This window comes from Passer montanus, unplaced genomic scaffold (genome assembly GCF_014805655.1).
Source record: "Passer montanus isolate IOZ18808 unplaced genomic scaffold, ASM1480565v1 scaffold64, whole genome shotgun sequence".
Classification (NCBI taxonomy): Eukaryota; Metazoa; Chordata; class Aves; order Passeriformes; family Passeridae; genus Passer; species Passer montanus.
This window is the reverse complement of record NW_024371482.1, coordinates 669,311-689,126: the sequence shown is the minus strand read 5'-3', so window position 1 is coordinate 689,126 and position 19,816 is coordinate 669,311. Positions and strand designations below refer to the sequence as shown.

General features: G+C 54.0%; 1 protein-coding gene across 4 annotated transcripts in view; it reads left to right on the top strand.

Moving 5' to 3' along the window:
- Positions 1-19,816, top strand: part of PLCG1 (phospholipase C gamma 1) — a 42,125-nt gene that overhangs the window by 2,132 nt on the left and 20,177 nt on the right. For all 4 annotated transcript variants that reach the window (XM_039728097.1, XM_039728096.1, XM_039728095.1 and 1 more), the window contains exons 2-4: positions 15,667-15,819; positions 16,171-16,264; positions 16,711-16,758. In XM_039728097.1, coding sequence (XP_039584031.1) covers positions 15,667-15,819; positions 16,171-16,264; positions 16,711-16,758 — 295 coding nt within the window. The remainder of the gene's footprint in view (positions 1-15,666; positions 15,820-16,170; positions 16,265-16,710; positions 16,759-19,816) is intronic.

The window sequence follows — 19,816 nt, the reverse complement described above, 5'->3', positions numbered from 1 at the left end:
AGCAGTACTAGGTTCTTGGCCAGCTTCCCTATTTTTATCTGGATGTGCTTTCTGGGCAGAAAGAGGATGCCTGGGAAAAGCCAGGTGTGTGACAGCTCCACTTCATGTGGCACATACACCAAGGTATTCCCCTCCTGGCTCATCCCTTGAGGTCAGCATGGCCATGGTGGGAACCAGAGGGGGAGGTAATCTGGAGCTGGGTTCATCACTTTGAGTGCAGGGTGGTGTCAGCCATGGGCAGTGACTGGTCCAGTTGTCCCCATGAACACAAGCCATGCCAGCACAGGGAGCAGTAGGCTGGGGCTGGTAGGAAGACTGGGTTTTGCTTTTGGTGGTGGTTCTGGTTTGGCCCCAGCTTGCATTGTGAGGGGGTGGCCAGCTGTCAGGAGGTGAGATGTTCCTTCCCATGGAGCAGCATCTCCAAACGGTGTCTGGGGACTTACAGGTCAAAGATTGCTGTGTTCATGGCTCAGTGATGGATGTTCTTGGGTTTCTTGAGAGCTGGAGACCACCAGGGAGTTTTAGGACCCTAGATACATGTTAATTGTCTAAGTAGGAATAATTCTGGGGATTTTTCAATTTCAGAACAGGTTAGCATCCACAGTATATCACATATGGAGGTTTTGGGCTCGGGGCATGTCTGTGTGGATGGCCTTGTCTTGGAGAGGTCTGTCTCCATGGACACGAACTATAGAGCATCTGTGCTCCTTTCTCTGCTCCTGGTGGGTTGTACAGAAATGATGTGTGTTTGTCCCAGGGAGGGGTGGGTGAGGATGGGGGCCTGGCTGCATGGCTGGCAGTGTTGGGAAGAGCACAGTCCCTGTGGCTGCAGCTTGGGAAGCTCCTGCTGCATGGTGGGCAGTGCAGGAAGGGACAGAGGTCAGCTGCCTCAGCTGCAGTGTGGCAGGAGGAGAGGGCTCTGGGCACAGCCATCGTTCCTCAGGTGGTGGTGCTCATTTTGGAGCTTTGCCATCGCTGTCAGAGGTGCTGTGGAGCAGCTGCTGCCCCAGGATCTGCGGGGGCTGGTCTGTCAGTACTTCTGATCTCTGCTGAACTCCGCAACAGGCAACCAGTTCTTTGCCTTAAAAACAATGTCTGGGTGGTGCTTGGCTTTCTGTGCACACTGATGTGGAGCTTAGAGGGGAGCAGAACCTGAGCAGGCTGAAAGTCACCCCACTACTGGAGAGAGGTCAGGGAACTGCAACAGGCAACCAGTTCTTTGCTTTAAAAACAATGTCTGGGTGGTGCTTGGATTTCTGATGTGGAGCTTAGAGGGGAACAGAGCCTGAGCAGGCTGAAAGTCACCCCACTACTGGAGAGAGGTCAGGGAACCCCTGTGCTCTGTGCCTTTGGTGCCTCAACAGCCTGGTGCTGTGGGTCTGAGTTCCCTCTCTGTGCCATGCTGCATGCCCAGAGGTGATGTGCCACCTTCATTTCAAGTTACTGAAGCCAGCAGGGAATGACTGGCCTCTGCAAGGAGCTTCTGGCACTTACGGATGAAGGTTTCTCTGTGCTGCAGCATCTCCTGAGAGCAGTGAGGTTGGACCAGGGGGCTGCTGGCTGGGGAGGAGCCTGTGTAGGTGTGGCACCTGGGGACATGGCTCAGTGGTGGCCCTGGCAGTGCTGGGTTAGTGGCTGGACTGGGTGGTTTTACAGGACTTTTCCTACCCTAACGATTCTGTGAAGGGTTGGGTGGCATCACCACATGTGCAGTACCCAGCTGGCCTCACTGGCCACCCTGGAGCTGCCCGTGAGCCAGGAGTGCTGGGGGACAGAGAGCAGAGAGCCCTTGCTGGTGTGACAGCCCTCTGGGGCCGTGTGCCCCTTGTGAGCGCTGCATAAAGACCCTGTGTGTCCCCCTGCCCTCCGTGAGCAGCCCTGGCTGGCTCAGCAGAGCAGGGCCTCCCGCCAGCTGGGCTGCCATGAGAGCCTCTTCTCTGGGACAGGACCCTGCTCTTCGTGGAGCTCTTCAGCTCACTCCAGGGTGATGGGAGTCTCCGTGGGCACGGGGCTGGGGAGGGGGGGTAAGCTCCCCTGGGCAGGAAGCCTTTCCCTTTCCAAAGCACTTGCCTCCATCTCCTCTACTTCTTCAAAACTGTGCAAAATGCAATCCTGGTTTGTGCCAAAAAAAAAAAAAGCCTTTTTTTTTCAATTAATACTTGTTTTTATTCTTAGGGCTCCAGCCAGGTTTAATTACCAACTCATTGCTTTCTTGCTAATCAACTCAGCAGAGGGCCTGGCTGCTACAATGGGAAGAGTGCTAATAATTTTCTATTCTTTTTGTTAAGCACCCAGAGCAAAGTAGAGCTAATCCCTCAAGTCAGTTGTCTTTCATGCATTTATTTTCTTTTAAACTTCCTGTGTTAACTGATTCTTTATTTTTAATAAAATAGGGTCTTGCATTCTTACCTTCTCATGCTGGGGGGGTTGTAGGCCAGCTTCAAATTGAACTGTTTGCCTTGAAAGACGTCAGAAAATTCAGAGAGTTTGCTCAGAGAGTGAGCTGAAAATTTGGAGCAGATGTTTGTTTTATAGGGGAGAGAGAGGAGAAAAAAAAACTACCTCACAAAAACCCTGGTTGCATTCTTGCCTTCAGTGAAATGAGCTCAGTCCCTTGGAGGTGGAGAAAAGCCATTGCCTGCGTATAAGAAAAGAAATGAGCTGTAAAATATTAATGCAAAGTGGCTCTGAAGTGTGGCTCGTACTCGCCTCAGCCGTTTCAAGAACCAACCTCCTTCATTAGTCCACTGGGGCACAGCTTTTTTAATTATGTTTTTTTGGGGCCATTTGCTTAAGCTGAGGAGCTTGGAGCTCTTAAGAAGTGAGTGAGCCAGAAATGGTTTTCAAGGATAAAATAACTTCAGAAGTGATCTCCTCCTGGGGTGCAGGATGGCTCCTGCACTGGAGGGTCCCCTCCTGCTCCTGCAGCCATGCATGCAGGATGCAGCTCCTGCAGTGGGCAGGAATGGGAGGAGGGAGCTGCCCCTGGGGTGCCTGGAGCAGGGGCTGCAGAAGGGCTGGGGTGGGAAGGGGAGAGCCTGGCTTGTGACTCTCAGGATGGTTGGAGCTTCCCCTGCTGACACACTGTTGTGGGAGCTTCTTGAGAGCAGGTTTTTTGTGTCCCCCTTCCTGCCTACGAGGGCATTTGTGCTACACACAAAGTGAGTGAGCTCTGCTCTGCCTTCACCCCCAAAGTGAAACAGCCTCTCCCCTCACTTCACATCCCTTTCTCATCCCAGTTTTACTCTTGGTAGCATCTTCCAGGAGGGTTAGAAAACTCCTCCCCATGCAGTAAGATGTGTTGCCTCATTTCTTGGTATCTCAAAAGCTTCTCTGCAACCTGGAGAGCAGCTGGAGGTTGGCTGGCTGGTGTTTTCCTCTAGTACCTGCACCCACGTCATCTGCCCATCTGGTTCCTTCCTCTGCCAGTCAGCCACGTGGAAGGATTTTGGCTTATGGGGTTCAAGCCCACTAATTAGAATGTGCTGGAGACGTTTTGCAAAGTGTTGGACTGATTATTTCTCACCAACATCAAGGGGCTGAGTTTTTGAGGGCTTGGCTCTCTCCTTGCCGTGGCTGGACACCATGTGTGGCAGCAGGAGCACCTGAGTGGGCTGGATCTGAGCATCTGGCCTTGCAGAGCGTGTGCCAAGAGGTGCCATGCTCAGCTCCATCACCTCCCATCGCTGGGGGCTGCTCTGTTGTGGGATTTTGTACAGGACTTCAATGTGCCCCGTCTCCACGCTGAGGAGGTGAGCCTGCAGCTGCCCAGCCCAGTCTGGGATCTCTCTGCTGCTCTTTGAGCTGCCTTGCCTGCACAGTGGGGATGGTCATCCTTATCTCAAAGATAAGGCTCTGTTATCTGATGGCAGTGGCTGCCCTGTGAACACCCCCAGGACATTCCTGTCCCGGTGTGAGCAGCCTGTGAGCAGCCTGTGAGCTCCTGCATATCTTACAGATTGCAGACACAGGAGGAAAGGCTCTGCAGCCTTGAGTCAGTGCTAAAGTCCCTGGCCCTGAGCAGCCCTGAGGTCCCAGTCCCCAAGAGCTGCATGTGGCAGGGCAGGCTTGGCCACTGAGTTGCCCAGGAGGGCAGACTTGGTGTAAATTCTGTGTTCCTGGGAGCCTGGGCACTGCTCTTTGGCTGGGACCTTCCCCTGCAGAGAGCACTGGGGCTGCTGTGTCCTTCTGGAACTGACCCACATCAAAGTGTGCTGTGATGGGCAGCCTGGCCAGGATGGAACACTTGGGAACACTTGGGATGGAGCAGGAGCTCTCAGAACAGACCCTCTCCTGTGACTGCCTTACAGTTTTGGCTACATCACACACTGCTGCTGGAGGTGCAGGCTTGGTGATGAGCTGCAGCAGCTCAGCCTGCGGATGAGAACTTCAAAAGCTGCTGGAAGTGGAACACATTTGATTGTGTGTCCAGCTCTTCTGTCTCTGCTGAAGTGGGGTCCTGCTGGGCTTGGCTTGACAGTCAGTTTGTGCTGAGCATCCATCCAGGCCATGGCAGAGCTGTGGCTCTCTTGGAAATCAGCCTGTGACTGCTGTCCTGCAGGGCTGCGGGAGCACCCCAGCACCACGCTGGTGGTGGGCTGTGGTCTGGCAGGTGAAGAGCCAACAGTGACAGTCTGTGCTTAGTGCTGGGCCAGCCAGGAGCTGGGCTGGTGGCTCTGGGCTCAGAGCTGTGTGACAGTGGAGCTGTGTGGCCTGGCAGGGCTGCAGCCAGCCCCCGTGCTGTGTCCCTGCTCCTGAGCTGCTGCAGGGTTGGTGAGACCCAGCGTAAAGCTCACAGTGTTGGAGGGTGTGGGGAGCCCAGGAAGAACTTGCAGCGTGTGGTGAGGAGGTGTGGGCCTTTGAGTGCAGAAAACCCAGCAGCTCTGAGTTTATAACCATTGGCTGCACCTTACCATGCAGTAGAAGGAAATGGGTGAAGTCAGTGGAGAAGAATTTTTACTTTTCTAGTGTTCTCTGAGGTTTAAAGGCGGTAGAAATCAGAATATTTTGAAGCTCTTACGATGCTTTTGAAAAGTTCCCCCCCACATCCTCCCTCTTTCCCCTGGTGAGTGGATGGTGGAAGATGATGAGCAGCTAGAGGGATACCTGAATAGAGAGGGGTGACACAGAGCAGCTCTGGGTGTTCCACACAGGTACAGCAGCTGTGTGGAGAGGGCTGTGTGCTGCCTGACATCTGGGGATGCTCACAGAAACCTGGGGGGCTCCTCAGCTCACTGGGTCATGGTGGCTGCTGCTGGTGTCCCATGGGAGATCAGCTCAGCATCCCTGCTGTGGCTGTGTCCTGCCTGCACGGGGTGGCTGCCTGGGTGATCTCATGGCTTTTCCTGCTCATCTGTTCCGCCAAGCGTGGTTTTGCTGCTGGGGGTGTTTCATCGGGCTGTGGTGGGAGGGTGTCTTCCAGACCAGGGAGAGCCCTTGGGAAGGGGCATGGTGACAGCAGCCATTCCTGAAGGCACTCTGTAATGCTGGAAAAAGCTGTCCCTCTAAGTGGTTTTCATCTTTAAGTTTTGAGTATTCTTGTTTTGAGCAAAGTGCTGTTTTACATGGAAAAGCTTTTTGACATTGATTCCAATGAGAAACTTCCTCATTTCTGAGAATTTTCAGCCTTTCTGGAGGTCCCCCAGTACTTGGAACTCTAGGCCAGGACTGCCTGCCTCTGATCTGGCAAGCTCATCCCTCTTGTCCCAGGTGTCCTCATCTCTGAGCACCTTGCTGCCTGTTGATCTGTCCTTGTCATCTGTTGAACACCTTGATGCAGGAGGATTCAGGATTGTGGAGCACCCTGAGCACCCCAACAGCCCTGGGCTGATGTCTCTAGCAGAAGCTGGCCACACTAAATCTGTCAGCAGAGCTTCAGGATGCTGCCAGCCCATACTCTGAAAGTGTCTGTGATTTTCAAACTGATTTTTAGCTCTATCTTTGCTGTCCCTGTGGTCTGGTGGCTCTCTAGCCTGATCTGGGGTCCTGAACTTGGCTGGCTGGGTGGGGAGCCATGGAAAGCCTTTCAGAATCTGGGATGGACATCTCCCCTGTTTTCCTCTGCAGGTCCTCCCTTCTGTTTGTAAACATTTGTGGCTCTGAGGTTTTGGTCAGTTCCTTCTTGTGCTGTCAGTGGGGTGCCCCAGAGCACTCCTGGCTGTCCAAGCTGGGCAAACCCATGGTGCTGGTTTAAAATCATCCCAGGGAAGGTCAGGGTCCAGTAGGAGATCTCCTGTGAGGTGAGATGTTGTGCAGAGCTGTTTGCCCACTGGCCTTAAGGATGCAGTGGCCAAAAGCCACAGCAGAAGGGGCAGGACTGTGACTTAGAGGTTGTGTTTTCTCCCCAACCCATTACAAGTGCATTTATTTCCCTTTTCTTGGAATATGACTCTTTTTGTCCTGCCTTGACATACAGAATCCCAGAGCTGTGCTGCCCTGTGTTGCAGCTCACCCCCAGCCTTTATCCATGTGGAGGGATGTGCAGGACTCCTGCCTTCCCAGCCATGGTCCTTTGGGAAGGGACCTCCTGCCTGAAGCATTGTAGGGACAAGGGTTACCTTTGTGCTGGCTCCAAACTCCATCCCCCAGGAGCTGGATGTGTGGTGTGTCCCCTGCACAGCCTGGACCCCAGTGCCTGGAGGCATGGCTGCAGGAGCAGCCCTGGTGGCTGGGTGACACAGAGCCCTGCTGTGGCTACTCTGCTGCCTCCTGACTCTGGCAGCTGCTCCAGCTGTCCTGCTCTCCATCTTTGCTGGAGCTGCTCTGATTCCCTCTGTGGTATCCTGTGCTGCTCTCCTCCTGGGATCCCGTGCAAGCCCCATCCTGCTCCCTTTGAGCATCACCCCGTGGTGGGGCCATGCCAGCCAGGGCTGGAAGTCACCCCAGCAAGGACGGCTGTCACCGCTCCGCAGGGACGCTGGGCACCGCAGCTGCTCGAGAGCCTTTTTCCTGTTTACTTGCTCCAGAAGTGCTGATGCTGTGGTGGTTGAAGGACAGCCCCCTGCATGTGCCAGTGCATCTTTCATCCCTCCTCCTGCTCTCCTCTGGTGGTGTGACCCCAGCCCAGGTCAGATAACGGGGCTGGCTGTGGGTGGGGGCTTGGCCATGCTGGCAGCAGGGAATGTCCCAGAGGACTTTCACCCCCTTGGCTCCCTGCCCTGGAGATCTGCTCCCCATAAATCTGCTTCCCAGCTGGCAGGAGGTGGGGCAGGGGCTGGCTGGGTTTGTTTGCTGAGCATTTGGGCACTGCCTCTCAAGGTCCTTCTTGGTGTGAGGCTCTCGTGCCCCTGGGCTCATCAGAGCAGAGCACAGAGCCTGCTGCCTCGTCTCTCCAAGCTCCTGTGCTTGGGTACTTGCCCTTAGACATCACTCTCCCACCTCTGGCTCCTCCTGCCAGGATTCCTGGATACCCTCCTTCTCTCCTGAGTTTGCAGTCCTTGTCCTGTTAATCCCTGCCAGCTCACAGCCCTCCTCAGCTTCAGAAGACCAAAGAGTCCCTGATTCCAGAGCAGACCCCAGGCACTGCCAGGGCAGTGGGGAGTTGGCTCTGCTTATCTCTATGTCCCAGCAAAGCAGCAGAAATTGATTTTTATTGGGTTTTTTTTCCTCTTCTGTGTCTCACATGTCCTGTAGAACCTTGTCAGCCTGTTCTCAAGGTCTTGCTGCTAGCTGGATTATTGTCCCTGTAACCTCCAGCAGCTCGGGCTCTGGGGCATGCTGTGAAGAGCTCTAGAGGTGAGGGAATGAAATTTTTGGAGCATTGATACATCAGGTTTGATACGAATCACGGAGCAGGGTTGAGTACAAACAGGAAGAGATCTCCAGCTCTGGGGGACAAATAAATCCCAGGCAAGGTCATTTAAAAAAACCAGTCCAAAGCAGTTTCACAGCATCACCATGAGCTTCTGATTCCCCCCCCCATAAACTGAAAATGCTGTCACATGCCAGGGCGGTGTGTGGCTTGGGCAGTGTCTGCTCAGAGGCTGGACATCTTCAGTTGGATGATGCTGTAAGGCGTGCCATTGGCTGGTTATCCCCCAAAATCTTGCCTTGGCATTGGCAGGTGAAACCCGCCCAGGGGGTCCCATCGTGGTTAGTGCAGATAGAGCAAATCTGGTGGAAAGGGAAGAGAAGAGTCACTGTTTCCATTTCTAACCACCTTGGAACAGGTTTGGTTTCACCTGCAGCTGCTCTGGTAACCTTGTGTCTGGTTTGTGTTGGGGTGGAGAAGCAGTTCAGGTGGAGAATCCAAGGAGGAGGAGGTGACAGGAGGAGGTGCTCCCTGCATTTAGTGGTTGAGATGCTCCAGCCCCTGGGCCTCTCTGCAGACAGTGGCACAGAGGGAGATGGAGGGCAGGGCACACATCTGGAAGTCACATCTGTGCTCTGGCAAATACCCAGCCTTGCCAGACTCAACAGCTTTTGAGTTGAGCATGGGGTAGGAAGAGGCCAGGCTGTTGTGTGACCTCGAGCAGCTCAGCAGCAGATGGGATCTTCATCCCATCCTTCTCTGCCCAGTGTTGCCCTCACCCTGCAGAGTTCGAGCCCTGGCAGGGACAGGAACAAGCCACTTGCCTGCTGCCCACAGAGGGTCCTGGCCAGCAGGCACCTCTGTTGTAAATCTGTCATGGAAACTTGCTTGCATCATCTGGAGAGGTGGGTGAAAACTGAGTCCCAGCATTTGAACATCACTGACATTTGCTGTCCCTGTGACGAATCTTTTCTGTCCTTTGGTTTTCACTGCTTGCCTTTGTGCCCTGTCCTGGGGACAATGTGTCCAACTCTTGTCTCCAATTGCTTTGTGACAGGGTGTGACAGTTGGGAAGGAACCTTTGTTGAGTGCAGAAATCCCCAAAATGCTCCAAGGAGATCTTGCTGCTGTTGGGTACCTGGGTCCCCAGACCCAGCTCTGCCAGGGCTTCCTCACTGGCCCTGCCAGGCTCCCAGCTGTGAGCTGTGCTTTCAGAACTGCTGGATTGCCACCTCTGCCCCTCTGTCCTGCTTGGTTTCTGCCAGTCTGCTTGACATCCCCTTCCCCTCACTGGCAGTGAGCACTCTGGCTGGCTGAGAGCCTGGGGACATCAGTGACCCTGTAAGCTCCGAGAGGGATGCAGAGATGTTGCACAGGAGGGTTCCCTGTTCATCCCTTCCATGAAGGACACCTGCCCAGAGAGCAGCTTCCTTCAGCCTCTCACCCTCTCCTGTTCTGAGACACAGCAAGTGTTGGTGCCTCATCAATCTGTCCCTGCCCACCTGTGGGTCTCCTCACACCTGTAAGGAGATCTTCCCTGGAGGGAGGAAGAGTGGCAGTGGCAGGAGCTGTGCTCACAGATCTTCATCCCATCCTCCCTCCTGTTTATTCTGCTCCTTAAAGGTCACTGCATTTCTCACCCAGGCAGGGGATGGATGAGGGGGATGGAACCTGCCGTGCCGTGCAGAAGGAAGGTCACGTTGGGGATGGATTGTGGAGCCTTCCCTGGGCAGGCTGACCAGAGCACCAGTGCTGAGCTTCCCCTTTCCAGATGAGTCAGTGGAACTTTGTGCTTCTCAGACAAGGCAATGACTCTGGGTCTCTCTGCTGGCTGCCACCAGCCTGATTTCATCTGGGACAGGGACACCAATGTCTTCAGAGCAGCATCAGTGCAAGCAAAAACTGGGGCTGCCTCAGCTGGAGCAGCTCTGCCTCGATTTGGGGTGGAAATGTGCTCCCATGTCCTTGGACAATGCAACAAGTCCATGGCTCTCAGAGGGGTCAGCCTTGCCTGTGGGAGTGGGTGCAACCAGCAGCCCTGGATGCCCAGCTTGGGATTTGGTACAAAACCCTACAGCAAGACAAAATTTCCTTGGAGGACGAGAGGGAGCCCCAATGCATTCCAGGAGGAGGATTGCTGGAGCCCTTGCCTGGCATTTGCCATCTGCTGCCTGTCTCCTTGAGCTCCCCACCACTGCCTGTGGGCAGAGGCTGGGAGGTAGCAGCATCCTGCTTTGCTCACTTGAAGGATCAGCTTTGGTTTTTTACGCATATTTTCTTGCAGCTGAGGGTGAACAGGAGAGATGTGCTGATGATAACAGGTCAGGCAGCTGCCAGCCCACAGCTGCCTCTGGTTCTCACATCAAGAGGATGTTCAAGAGCTCTTGAAGGCACCTGCGTGAGGCTGATGCTGGCAGGGCAGCCTGGGAGGAGGCCACTGTGCCCTTTAGAAGAAGCAGTGTCTGGGCAGGACCTCTGCCTCCCTGCTCCAGCCCTAACGTGGGATATGTGTGGGGTGGAGGAGGGGAGGCCTCTTCCTCACATCCTCTCAGCAGCATCTCCTAATCTCCCTGCACATCTCCTGCAGCTTCCTCTGCAGGTGATAAGGATTTGCGGGGGGAAACAGGGGAGGGAGGGAGCAGCAGGAGCCCAGAAGCCACAGGCCATGTGACTGGGGGGCACAGCAGAGGCTGTGGCAGGCAGAGGCTCGGGCAGGAAGCCGTGGTGCCCACAGAGCAGCCAGCTCATCCCCATGTGCCCTGTGTGGGCTGCCCAGGCCGTGCTGCTGGCACTGCTGCCACTTCCCAGGTGGTGTTTGGGGTCCAGGCTAGCCCCAGTCACCCTGCCTAGTCAGGAACTCCCTGTTGTCCCCTCTCCAGCCCACTGAGCTGTTTTTCCCCCCCAGCATCTCCCCTCCCAAGGTGCTTTCTGCATTGCTGGCACTGGGGTAGTGATACTGAGACAGTTGCTTCATAGCAAAATCCAGTGGCTTGGAGTAAAAAATCCAGTTTGCTGATGCAGGCGAGATGAAGCACCTTGTTGGAGCAACTTGAGACACAGCTGAGCTGAGTCTGGAGGGGAAAATAGCTTTGCCTGCTTCTTTTCCTGAGACAGAAGTACCCACCTGCATGTTGTACCAACAAGAGCAGTGGGACCCACTGATCCCCTGGGCACGAGGATGGCTCCTCCCTGGGACAACAAGGGAAGTGAGAGGAAGTTTTACATGGATTTGAGTGCTTAACTGAAAAGTCTGAGTTGCCCTTTTAGTTCATAGGGGGTGAGGGATGCTCTGGGGCACAGGGTGCTGCTGCTTTGGTGATTGTTTGCCTCGGTGGGTGCCTCAGCCGTGCTCCCTGCCCTCTGAAAAACCAGTTAAGGTCAAATGAGAGGCCTCAGCTGGTTTCTTGTTGTCCTGTCTGGATAAGCCATCTGCTAATGGCACTGGCTCTTCCTCTGGAAACCTGATAGCCGAAGCTGAGCAGCAAGGGGGATGTGAGGGGGATGTGGTAACCTCGTCTGAGCAGGGGTGTTCAACTCAGGGATGTTCAGTTCACCCTCACTGCCTGTTTCAGGGTGCTCAATTCACCCTCACTCTGCCTGCTTCAGGGTGTTCAATTCTGCCTGCTTCAGGTGTTCAATTCACCCTCACTGCCTGCTTCAGGGTGTTCAATTCTGCCTGCTTCAGGCTGTTCTATTCACCATTACTCTGCTGCTTCAGGCTGTTCAATTCACCCTCACTGCCTGCTTCAGGTGTTCAGTTCACCCTCACTCTGCCTGCTTCAGGGTGCTCAATTCACCCTCACTCTGCCTGCTTCAGGGTGTTCAATTCACCCTCACTCTGCTGTTTCAGGCTGTTCAATTCACCATTACTCTGCCTGCTTCAGGCTTGTCAATGAAGGGGAGCTGGTGGCCTTGAGAGGCTGAGCAGTTGTCACTCCCAACACCAGCACTAATGTGACATGCACTCCTAATTGCTTGGGCTGAGTGCTTGGCTCCCTCCGAAGGGGCGCAGAGGGCAGGACAGCCCTCGCTGTGCTCATTGCTGGTGTCACACGTGTGCCAAGAGCCCCCCTAGTTCCTGCCCCGTGCCAAACCCCAGCTCACCGGCTCTCCTGCTTCCCCTGCAGCCTGGCAGGGCTCTGGGGCTGTGCAGGAGAACGCGGCTCCATGAAGAGCAGTGTGGGGCAGCTCCAGACTGAGAGGTGCTGAGGGCCTGGCCCCCGGCCAGCCCGGCACTTAGAGCTCGCCCGGCCGAGCCCGGCTCGCTCACGGGGGAGTTGTGGTGGGGTTTTGTTTTTCTTGCAGGCAGTGTTGGGTTGCAGCAGCAGAGCCAGGGGCTGGGCTGCTGGTGGGGGAACACCCGGCTGGCGGGTGCCAGCAGGAGCAGGTGAGCCAGGATCCTCCTGCAGCTCCGAGCATCCACTGCTGGCCCAAATGTCCACTTCAGGGGGCTTCCACTGAAATAATAAAAGGGAGGTGGCACTGCTTTACTCTCCTCGCTGTTGCATAATAGATTTTTCTTGTATTTTACTCACATGCACATACATGTCTTTTTCCTCTTTCTCCCTGGGGGCCACCTGACCCTCCGGTGCCCCTTCCCGTGATGGGAAGCCTGGGGATGACCACATGGCTGTGCTCAGTGGGATCCACAATGCTAAATAGCAGGAAGACTCTTTTTTTAACCTCTTTTTCTTTGCCAGAGTGAGTAGGCTGGAGGCTTTTCCGCTGCCCCCGGGCAGGATCAGGCCATGTCAGCCAGCTGGGCTGGCAGTGACCCCGTGGCTCTCACTGCACCATTTCTCCCCAGGGAGACACAGACCCAGCAATGCCTGTTGAGGAGGTGGGTGTTTGCTTGGAGGCTGTCCCTGATAAACCCATCCTGGAAAGTGATCTGGCTAAATGCTCTTTTGGTCAGCTTTTAAATTTTTTTTTAAAAAATTAATCAGTTTTCCATCTTTCCAGAAATCCTCTGGAGGTGGGGATTTTGCAACCCTCAGAGCCTGTTCCAGGCTGTCCTTATCCTTGCACGTTACAACACCCTATCCATCAGCGGGTAAATGAGGCTTGGATGAAGTTTCAGTTTTAAATGACTTCAAGGGTGGATCTGGTTTTCATGTAACCAGAGGGTAATTTGGTGGGTTTTTTTCTTACATGGTGAGGGAGGTGGATCTGGGGTCAGCTTTTTCTTTCTGATGCAACCCCCTCCTGCTGAAAGAGGGCTCTTTGCCCAGAAATGTAACTTTTTTTTTTTTTTTCAGCTCTGGAGACAAAGGGAGGGCCAGGCTGTTTCTTCTGGCAGTGGTCTGCAGGGAAGTTTGGGAGGCTGTGAAGGGCACAACTGTTTGCAGAGCCGTGGGATGGCTCAGTGTGCACTGTGGAACCATGTGGGGAGCTCAGAGCATCTCTGGGCTGGATGGGCTTTGCTGCCTCCTTCCCGGAGCCTCTCCTGGCTGCTGTCTGCACGCCCTCCCAGGAGGGCTGGAGAGGAGCCAGCCTGCTCCAGGCTGCAACCTCAGCCGCTGCTCATCCACCCCTGCCTGCTGCTGGTTCCTCCCTGGGGCATCCAGCTCTGCCAGGCTGCGGCAGGGTGCATGTTCCATCAGACAGCTTCCCTCTGCCATGGCTGTGGGACCACGCTCTTCCTCTCTTGCCACATCCCAGGTGGGATAAGGACCAGTTTGTACCCTCTGCCTCCCCCGTGGGACAGGGCAGCTCGGGCAGGAGGAGGTGTGGCTCACCTTGGTGACAGAGGACTTGTCTTTGAGGGCTTGCCCCAGGTCACCTGGCCCTGTTCCCCTGCCCAGGTGTGCCTGTGGAGCTGGGACCCCACCAGGTGCTTAACCCTGTGTTATTGCTCCCATCCTCAGTGAGCCTTTCCCAGCAAGGCCTCGAGGTGCAGCCCCATGGTGGGACACGTGGGTCATGGCACAGAGCCCACACCACCCTGGTGCTGAGCAGGGCAGAGCCTGCAGAGTGTCTCTGTGAGACCTGGGCTCTCCAAACCCCTCCAGCCCTCCTTTCCGTGGTGGTTCCTGGCCTGCACTGCCAGAGGCAGCCCTTGCTGCTGGGGATGGTGCCATTTGTGCTTCCTGCTCAGAGTCACTTCTTCCAGCTGCCCGGGGACCAGCAAGGTGCTGGAGGCAGCGGGTGGGCGAGGCTGCTGTGCTGCTCTCTGGTGAGAAAGGGCTGCACAAAGCAAACCCCAGCTGCCTTCCCCGGCACACTCAGGCAGGTTTGGGAGGGTGAGAGAGAGCAGCAAGCAGCTGCAAGTGTGCGTGGGCTGGAGGTTCTGCCCCATCCTCACGGAGGCTGCCCTTTGCCCTAGGAATTCCCTGCGTGCTTTTGTCCTTGATAAGCACCTCACTTGCTCCGGGGCTTTCTCCACTTCGTGGATTTTAGGTGTGCACTTTGTAACACCAGCTCTGCCTCACTAGGTAGTAACCTGCTGGTGAAGGGAGGGGTGAGCACAGGGCACAGCCAACTCTGCAGCATCCCAAAGTGCAGAATATGCTTGCAGTGTGGTGCAAAGGCACGCCAGGAATATCCCAGCACTTTACTTTGGTAGTTTTTGCCTGGTAAATTACCATGAAAACTCATCTGACATGTTTTCCCCCACTGTGTTGGTCAAACCCTGCATCCTCCAAGGACAGGATTAGCCTTCAGCCCCATTGTGTGTCCTGGATGCAAAGACCTGAGCTGTGGTATGGGTTTCTGTGGGCTAAAATAACCTGCTGTGTCACTAAGGATATGGGTAAGGTTATGGCAGAGCATGCTAACATTTGAGCTGCCAGACAGCTCCTTTCCAAAGGGTAGATGATGCCTCAAAAAGTCACATTCTTGCTTATTTTAGGAAGCTTGTCTGCCCTTGCTTTGCAGCCCCAAGGACCTGGGTCTTTCTATGCTCTTGTCACAGCTTGATGAGCTTTGGAGGGTTATTACATTCATAGAATATCCTAAGTTGGGAGGGACCCACAAGGATCATAAAGTCCAACTCCTGGCTCTGCACAGGACACCCCCAGAATTCATAGAATGGTCAGTCTGGATACATCCTGTGCCAGACAATGAGCAGGCTGCCACTGTCTCCAGGTGCACCCTCAGTACTGCACAGGAGCAGGATCCAAGAGAGAATCCCGTGTTCTTTGTGCTTTACAGGTCCTCCCAAAGTCAAACCCTGTGTCTGCCTTGCTGTGGGGTTTGGAGAGAGCATCATCTCTCATGATGCAGTTTAGTGCTGTGGGTGATGAGCAGGTCACATTTCTGTCTAGTTTTAAACTGCAGTAAATAGAAATGAAAGGCGAGATGATCCACAGTGAGTGCAGTAAGTGGAGTTTAATTGGGATGAATTACATGCCAGGTTTGCAGTAATCTCCATCCTGCATTGCTCAGAAGCATCATCTGCTTTGGAAACGTGACTCAGAAATGTTGTTATTTGATTCCCATGAGCATTTAAGAAGCTATTTTTCCAGGAAGAAAAAATTCTTGGGTTTGGGTTGGGTTTTATTGTTTTGGTTTGCATTTTTTTGCCTTGCTGCTGCTGTTGTTTTCTCTTTGTTCTATGGCAATAGAAGTCCTTTCCCAGAATTTCCTCTGGGGAGGGAGGCTGTGAGATGTTCCCTTACCAGTGTCCTCCTTGCTTAGTGCTAATGCTCCAGCATGCTCACAGCTGCCCCTTCCTGAGGATTCCTGTGGGGGAGACATTTTTGGGGAACACAGAGGTAACTGGGGGGGTTCTGGCTGGGGAAACCTCCTTGGGGAGTAGTAAGAGGGGGCTGTGCTTACAGGCTGTAACCCAGCTCTTCAGGTGACTAAATCCACTTCATCTGTGCCCTTCCTTCTCCAGTGCTGTGGGAATTCCGAGAATCACCAAACATTCCCTTTGCTTTCAAAGAAAACCCTTTGTTTTCCCTTCCCCTTAGTGGACATCCGTGAGATCAAAGAGATCCGTCCAGGGAAGAACTCGCGCGACTTTGACCGGTACCAGGAGGACCCGTGTTTCCGAGCAGACCACTCGCACTGCTTCGTCGTCCTCTACGGCACGGAATTCCGCCTGAAGACCCTCAGCCTGCAAGGTAAAGCTCTCCTGGGGGTGTGCCAGGCAGGGTTGAGCCAGAGCTTCATCCCCACAGGGCCCAAACAGCTTCGCTTACACACATCCCACAGCTCTTGGGAAGTGGAGGAGGAGGGAGTGGGACATGCAGGGGTGAGAGGTCCAGCCAGCCACGTCCATCCCACGGGAGAGGAGCAGGAGCTTGGCAGGGACAGGAGCCAGCCAGAGCATCAGCATGGGGGGGAAATGTTACCAGAAAGGGGATGAAGGCAGGAGTAGGGCATGTAGATGCTGGGGATCGTCCCAAGAGGTTTGTTTTGGTGATCAAGCCTGTGTGTCTGCTCTTCCCACTTCTCCTGTACATTTTCCACAGCCACTTCCGAGGATGAGGTCAATATGTGGATCAAGGGGCTGAACTGGCTGGTGGCAGACACTCTGAGGGCACCCACCCCCCTGCAGATTGAAAGGTGAGGAAAGCCTGTCCTTTCCCTGCACTTGTTTTTTTCCCCCTTCTGTCTGTTTTAACAGAAGAAGGTGAGCACAGTGACATCTCATTCCCTCTCTGAGCTGTGCTGACCGAGCACTTCTGCCTCTGCACTCCAGAAGCCTCATCCTGCTGACCCCAGCGTTTGATCTCATGCATCAGGGAGAAGGAGTTTTACCACAAATTGATGTTTCTGTGTGTGCACAGCCTGTGTTATCTGTAGCACTTCAGTGCAGAGGCATTTTTAAAGCAGAACTTGTATGAAAATAGGGTGGGCTGCCTGTGAAAGGGGGCAGAGCCAGGTTCTCTGCTGGGCAGGAGGGATGTGGGAGTGGATGGTGTGCCACTGAGCATCTTCCAGAGAGGGATTGGAGCAGGAGCTGGGTGTTGAGGGGCTGAGTGTGTGCCTGTTTGTGCCTTCCCACCCAGGTGGCTCCGGAAGCAGTTCTACTCCCTGGATCGCAACCGGGAGGACAGGTAAGGAGGGAGGAGCCTGCAGTCGTGTTCAGGGGAGGGTTTGGGCTGGAGGAGTTCACCTTTGACTTGAAACCCCAGCCTTTGGGTTTTTTGTTGGGTTCTTTAGGCTTTTAATGCTCTTTTTCAAGGAACCTTAATCCAAATCCCAAACTTCCCTGGCTGATTTTCACTGAATTAAAAAAAAAGGCATAAAAAAGCTGTCTTGTTTTCCTGAGCTGTTTCTCAGCTGTTTGGACCCAGTAACACCTTGAGAGCCCACAGTGTGAAACACCTTCCCCCCACCTGGCACCACCCAAGGAAGCAGACATCAAAAAGCCAGGAGGCAGCTCAGGGCACCCCATCAGGGCTGAACTGGGTTGTGCTTATTACTCTCCACCCTGTTTGTTCCATTCTCCTTTTCTGTGGCCCATGAGGGCATGGATCATCCCACTGCTTGGCTTGTGGGGCTCTTGGTTGGGTACTTAGTGTTGTCCTAGCAAGTAAAATGTCATGCTTGTCATGAGGAGGTGAGGGAAGGGAATTGGGTCATGATTCACCATGAGATAAGGGAGGGGACATTTTCCTGCTGGGGAGGTGAGTTCCACCGTGCTCTGCTCTCTGTCCCACTGCCATCACCAGTTTTGCAGTCCCAGTGCTGGCTGCCAGGCTGTGAGCTGCTGCTGTGTGCCTCCTCCCATCCGTGGGCCATGCTTCCCCCCTGTGATGTTAACTGAGCCCATTAACCTTCCAGCATTGATTCCTGTGTTAATGTGCTCCCCCGGGGCATCAGCCCTGCCTCCCTCCAGCTGCGAGTGGGTCCCACCTGCCCCTTTTCCATGCTCTGATGTCCAGAGAGCTGCAGAACACTGGGGTCTGGAGCATCCTCTGCTTTGTCCTTGTTGTGACCCTCCCAGGACAGGCAGCCAGGGATAAATTGACCCTGTCCAGGGCAGGAGTGTGTTGATGGGGCAGACCCTGCTGCACTGGACGTTTCTGCCTTTGCAGTGATTTACACTGTGGTGTACTGTGGTGCACTGCTGTGTGCACGGGGATTTTGTGGAGGGGGAGTAAATCCTCACAGAGGCAGGAAGGGAAGAAGAGGAGCTTTAATCTGTTGCAGCTGCTGTGCATAAGCCACACACCTTTTGAATCCAGGTTTGGGTTGTATACACAGTGGTGACTGGACACAATATTTCCTAATTCTGCAATGGAGAGCACTGAGGCAGGTGCAGGGGTAGCTGCATGCAGGTTTTGGAGGAGGAGTGCAGGAAAAGTGGAAATAATTGGTCCTTTTTTCCCTCTGGTTATGCAGTAAAACTGATGAAATGGCATCCCAGCAGTACAAAAGGAGATTGCATGTATAGATCTGTGTGCCCAAGGCAAATCAGCAGAGCTGACAGCCAGCCTGTTGCATCCCTGTTGTTTCTATTGATATCATCTTTCTATTAGCATTTAGAATTAAGGCAGAAAAATCCAATATATTCCTTACCTGTCACCCACAGGGAAGGGTTTCAGTGCAAAACCCTTAATTAGGAGAGCTGCTGCTCCAGCCCATGCAGCGAGAGGAGCAAAACATCAACAGAAGGGCTGTGGAAAGATTTGGGGTCTTCCCATTTTACAAACATTTTACAAGCATCCACGTGTTTTCTGCAAGGTAGAGGCTACAGTTATGTGACATAAACATCTCCTGGATTAAATCATGGCCCCTGTGAGGCATTCCAGCATTAAATTTAGTGTCACTGAGCTCTTTGCTTTTCCTTTTCAGCCTGGAAGTGGGTTTTCAAAGGGAACAGTGAGTTGTGATTTTTATTTTTTTAAAAAACCCCACTTGCACACCATCCTTGATCCTTTCCAGAGCAGATAGGGTTTTGGCAGCTGCAGAAATCCTTCCCAGCATTTGTGTACCCCATGGCTCTTGTGCTGGAGCTTTTTCTTCTCTCTGCTCTCCGCCTTCCTCGGCTGGGGGCCGGGCTGTCCCTTCCAGCCCCAGCAGATGGTGGCTGTTTCCACTGGCTGCTGGCCCTTTGGGTATTTGTTTTTCCAGGGGAGGTTAGGTGGAAAGAGGAGGATAACAGGATGCTGGGGTTTTTTTCCTAATTGCTCTGGAGGAGACTGTTTCACCTCTGGCCAGGAGAGCTGCCCATGGCTGGGAGCAGCATTTGCAGCACTGAGGGCTGGCAGGGGAATGTTTCCATGCCCTGTGAGAGGGCTGGGCCTCTGGCCTGTTTGTCATGAAACCTTAAAAATTGTTCCACAGAAAAAATTAGTTTATTTTGTTTTTACTTTCTAGTCTGAAAATACTACCAAGCTGTTTGTCCAAGGTCTCCAGCACTTTAACATGATGAATAACACACAGTAAATAAAATCCTTCCTTACCCTGTCTTCTGTCTGTAGCTGAGAGGGAAATGCTGGTCACAGCTTTGACAGGGCTTGCTCTTGTCACATCAGGGAGCAGGGCTGTGGTCCAGCACCTCCTGTGAAACAGCTCAGCATCACCAGAGCTGAGTGGCAGCTCCAGAGATTCCCCAGGGATGGCTGCTGCTGGTTCTGCTCCTCAGCCTCTCCCGCTCTTTTTCCAAGAGCTTTTTTGCAGTCTCATGCTCTCACCAAGGAGGGATTGCTGCTGGGCAGCCCTGGGGACTCTGTGTGTCCTGTTGGGGGTCCCATGAAGCTGTTACAGCTGTGGTTCCTGACGTGTGAGGGCATCTCTCCTTGTACTCCTGGCTCACTCCACACACTTCCCTGTCACCCAGGACCCCTGCCCAGGGGGTCACACAGCACCCTGCACATGACTGTGCATCTGGGTGTGTTGGAGAAGGGAAAGGGCAGGATCTCCTCCCCAGAACACTCACTCTGAGCCCCCAGGGTAGCCTCACTGCCCAGGGAGGTAAGGTGCAGGGGAGATACTCGTGCTGTGTGTGTTGCTGTCTGTACAGCTGTGAGGAAAGGGGAGGCTGGGGCCATTTCCCAGCTCCTTTTTTTCTTCTTTTTCTTTTTCTCTTCTGCCAGTGAGTGGCAGGACACTGCAAAGTCCTTGGTCAGGCCACAGGGGCTGGGCCAGGTCCTGCTCTGGCCCTGT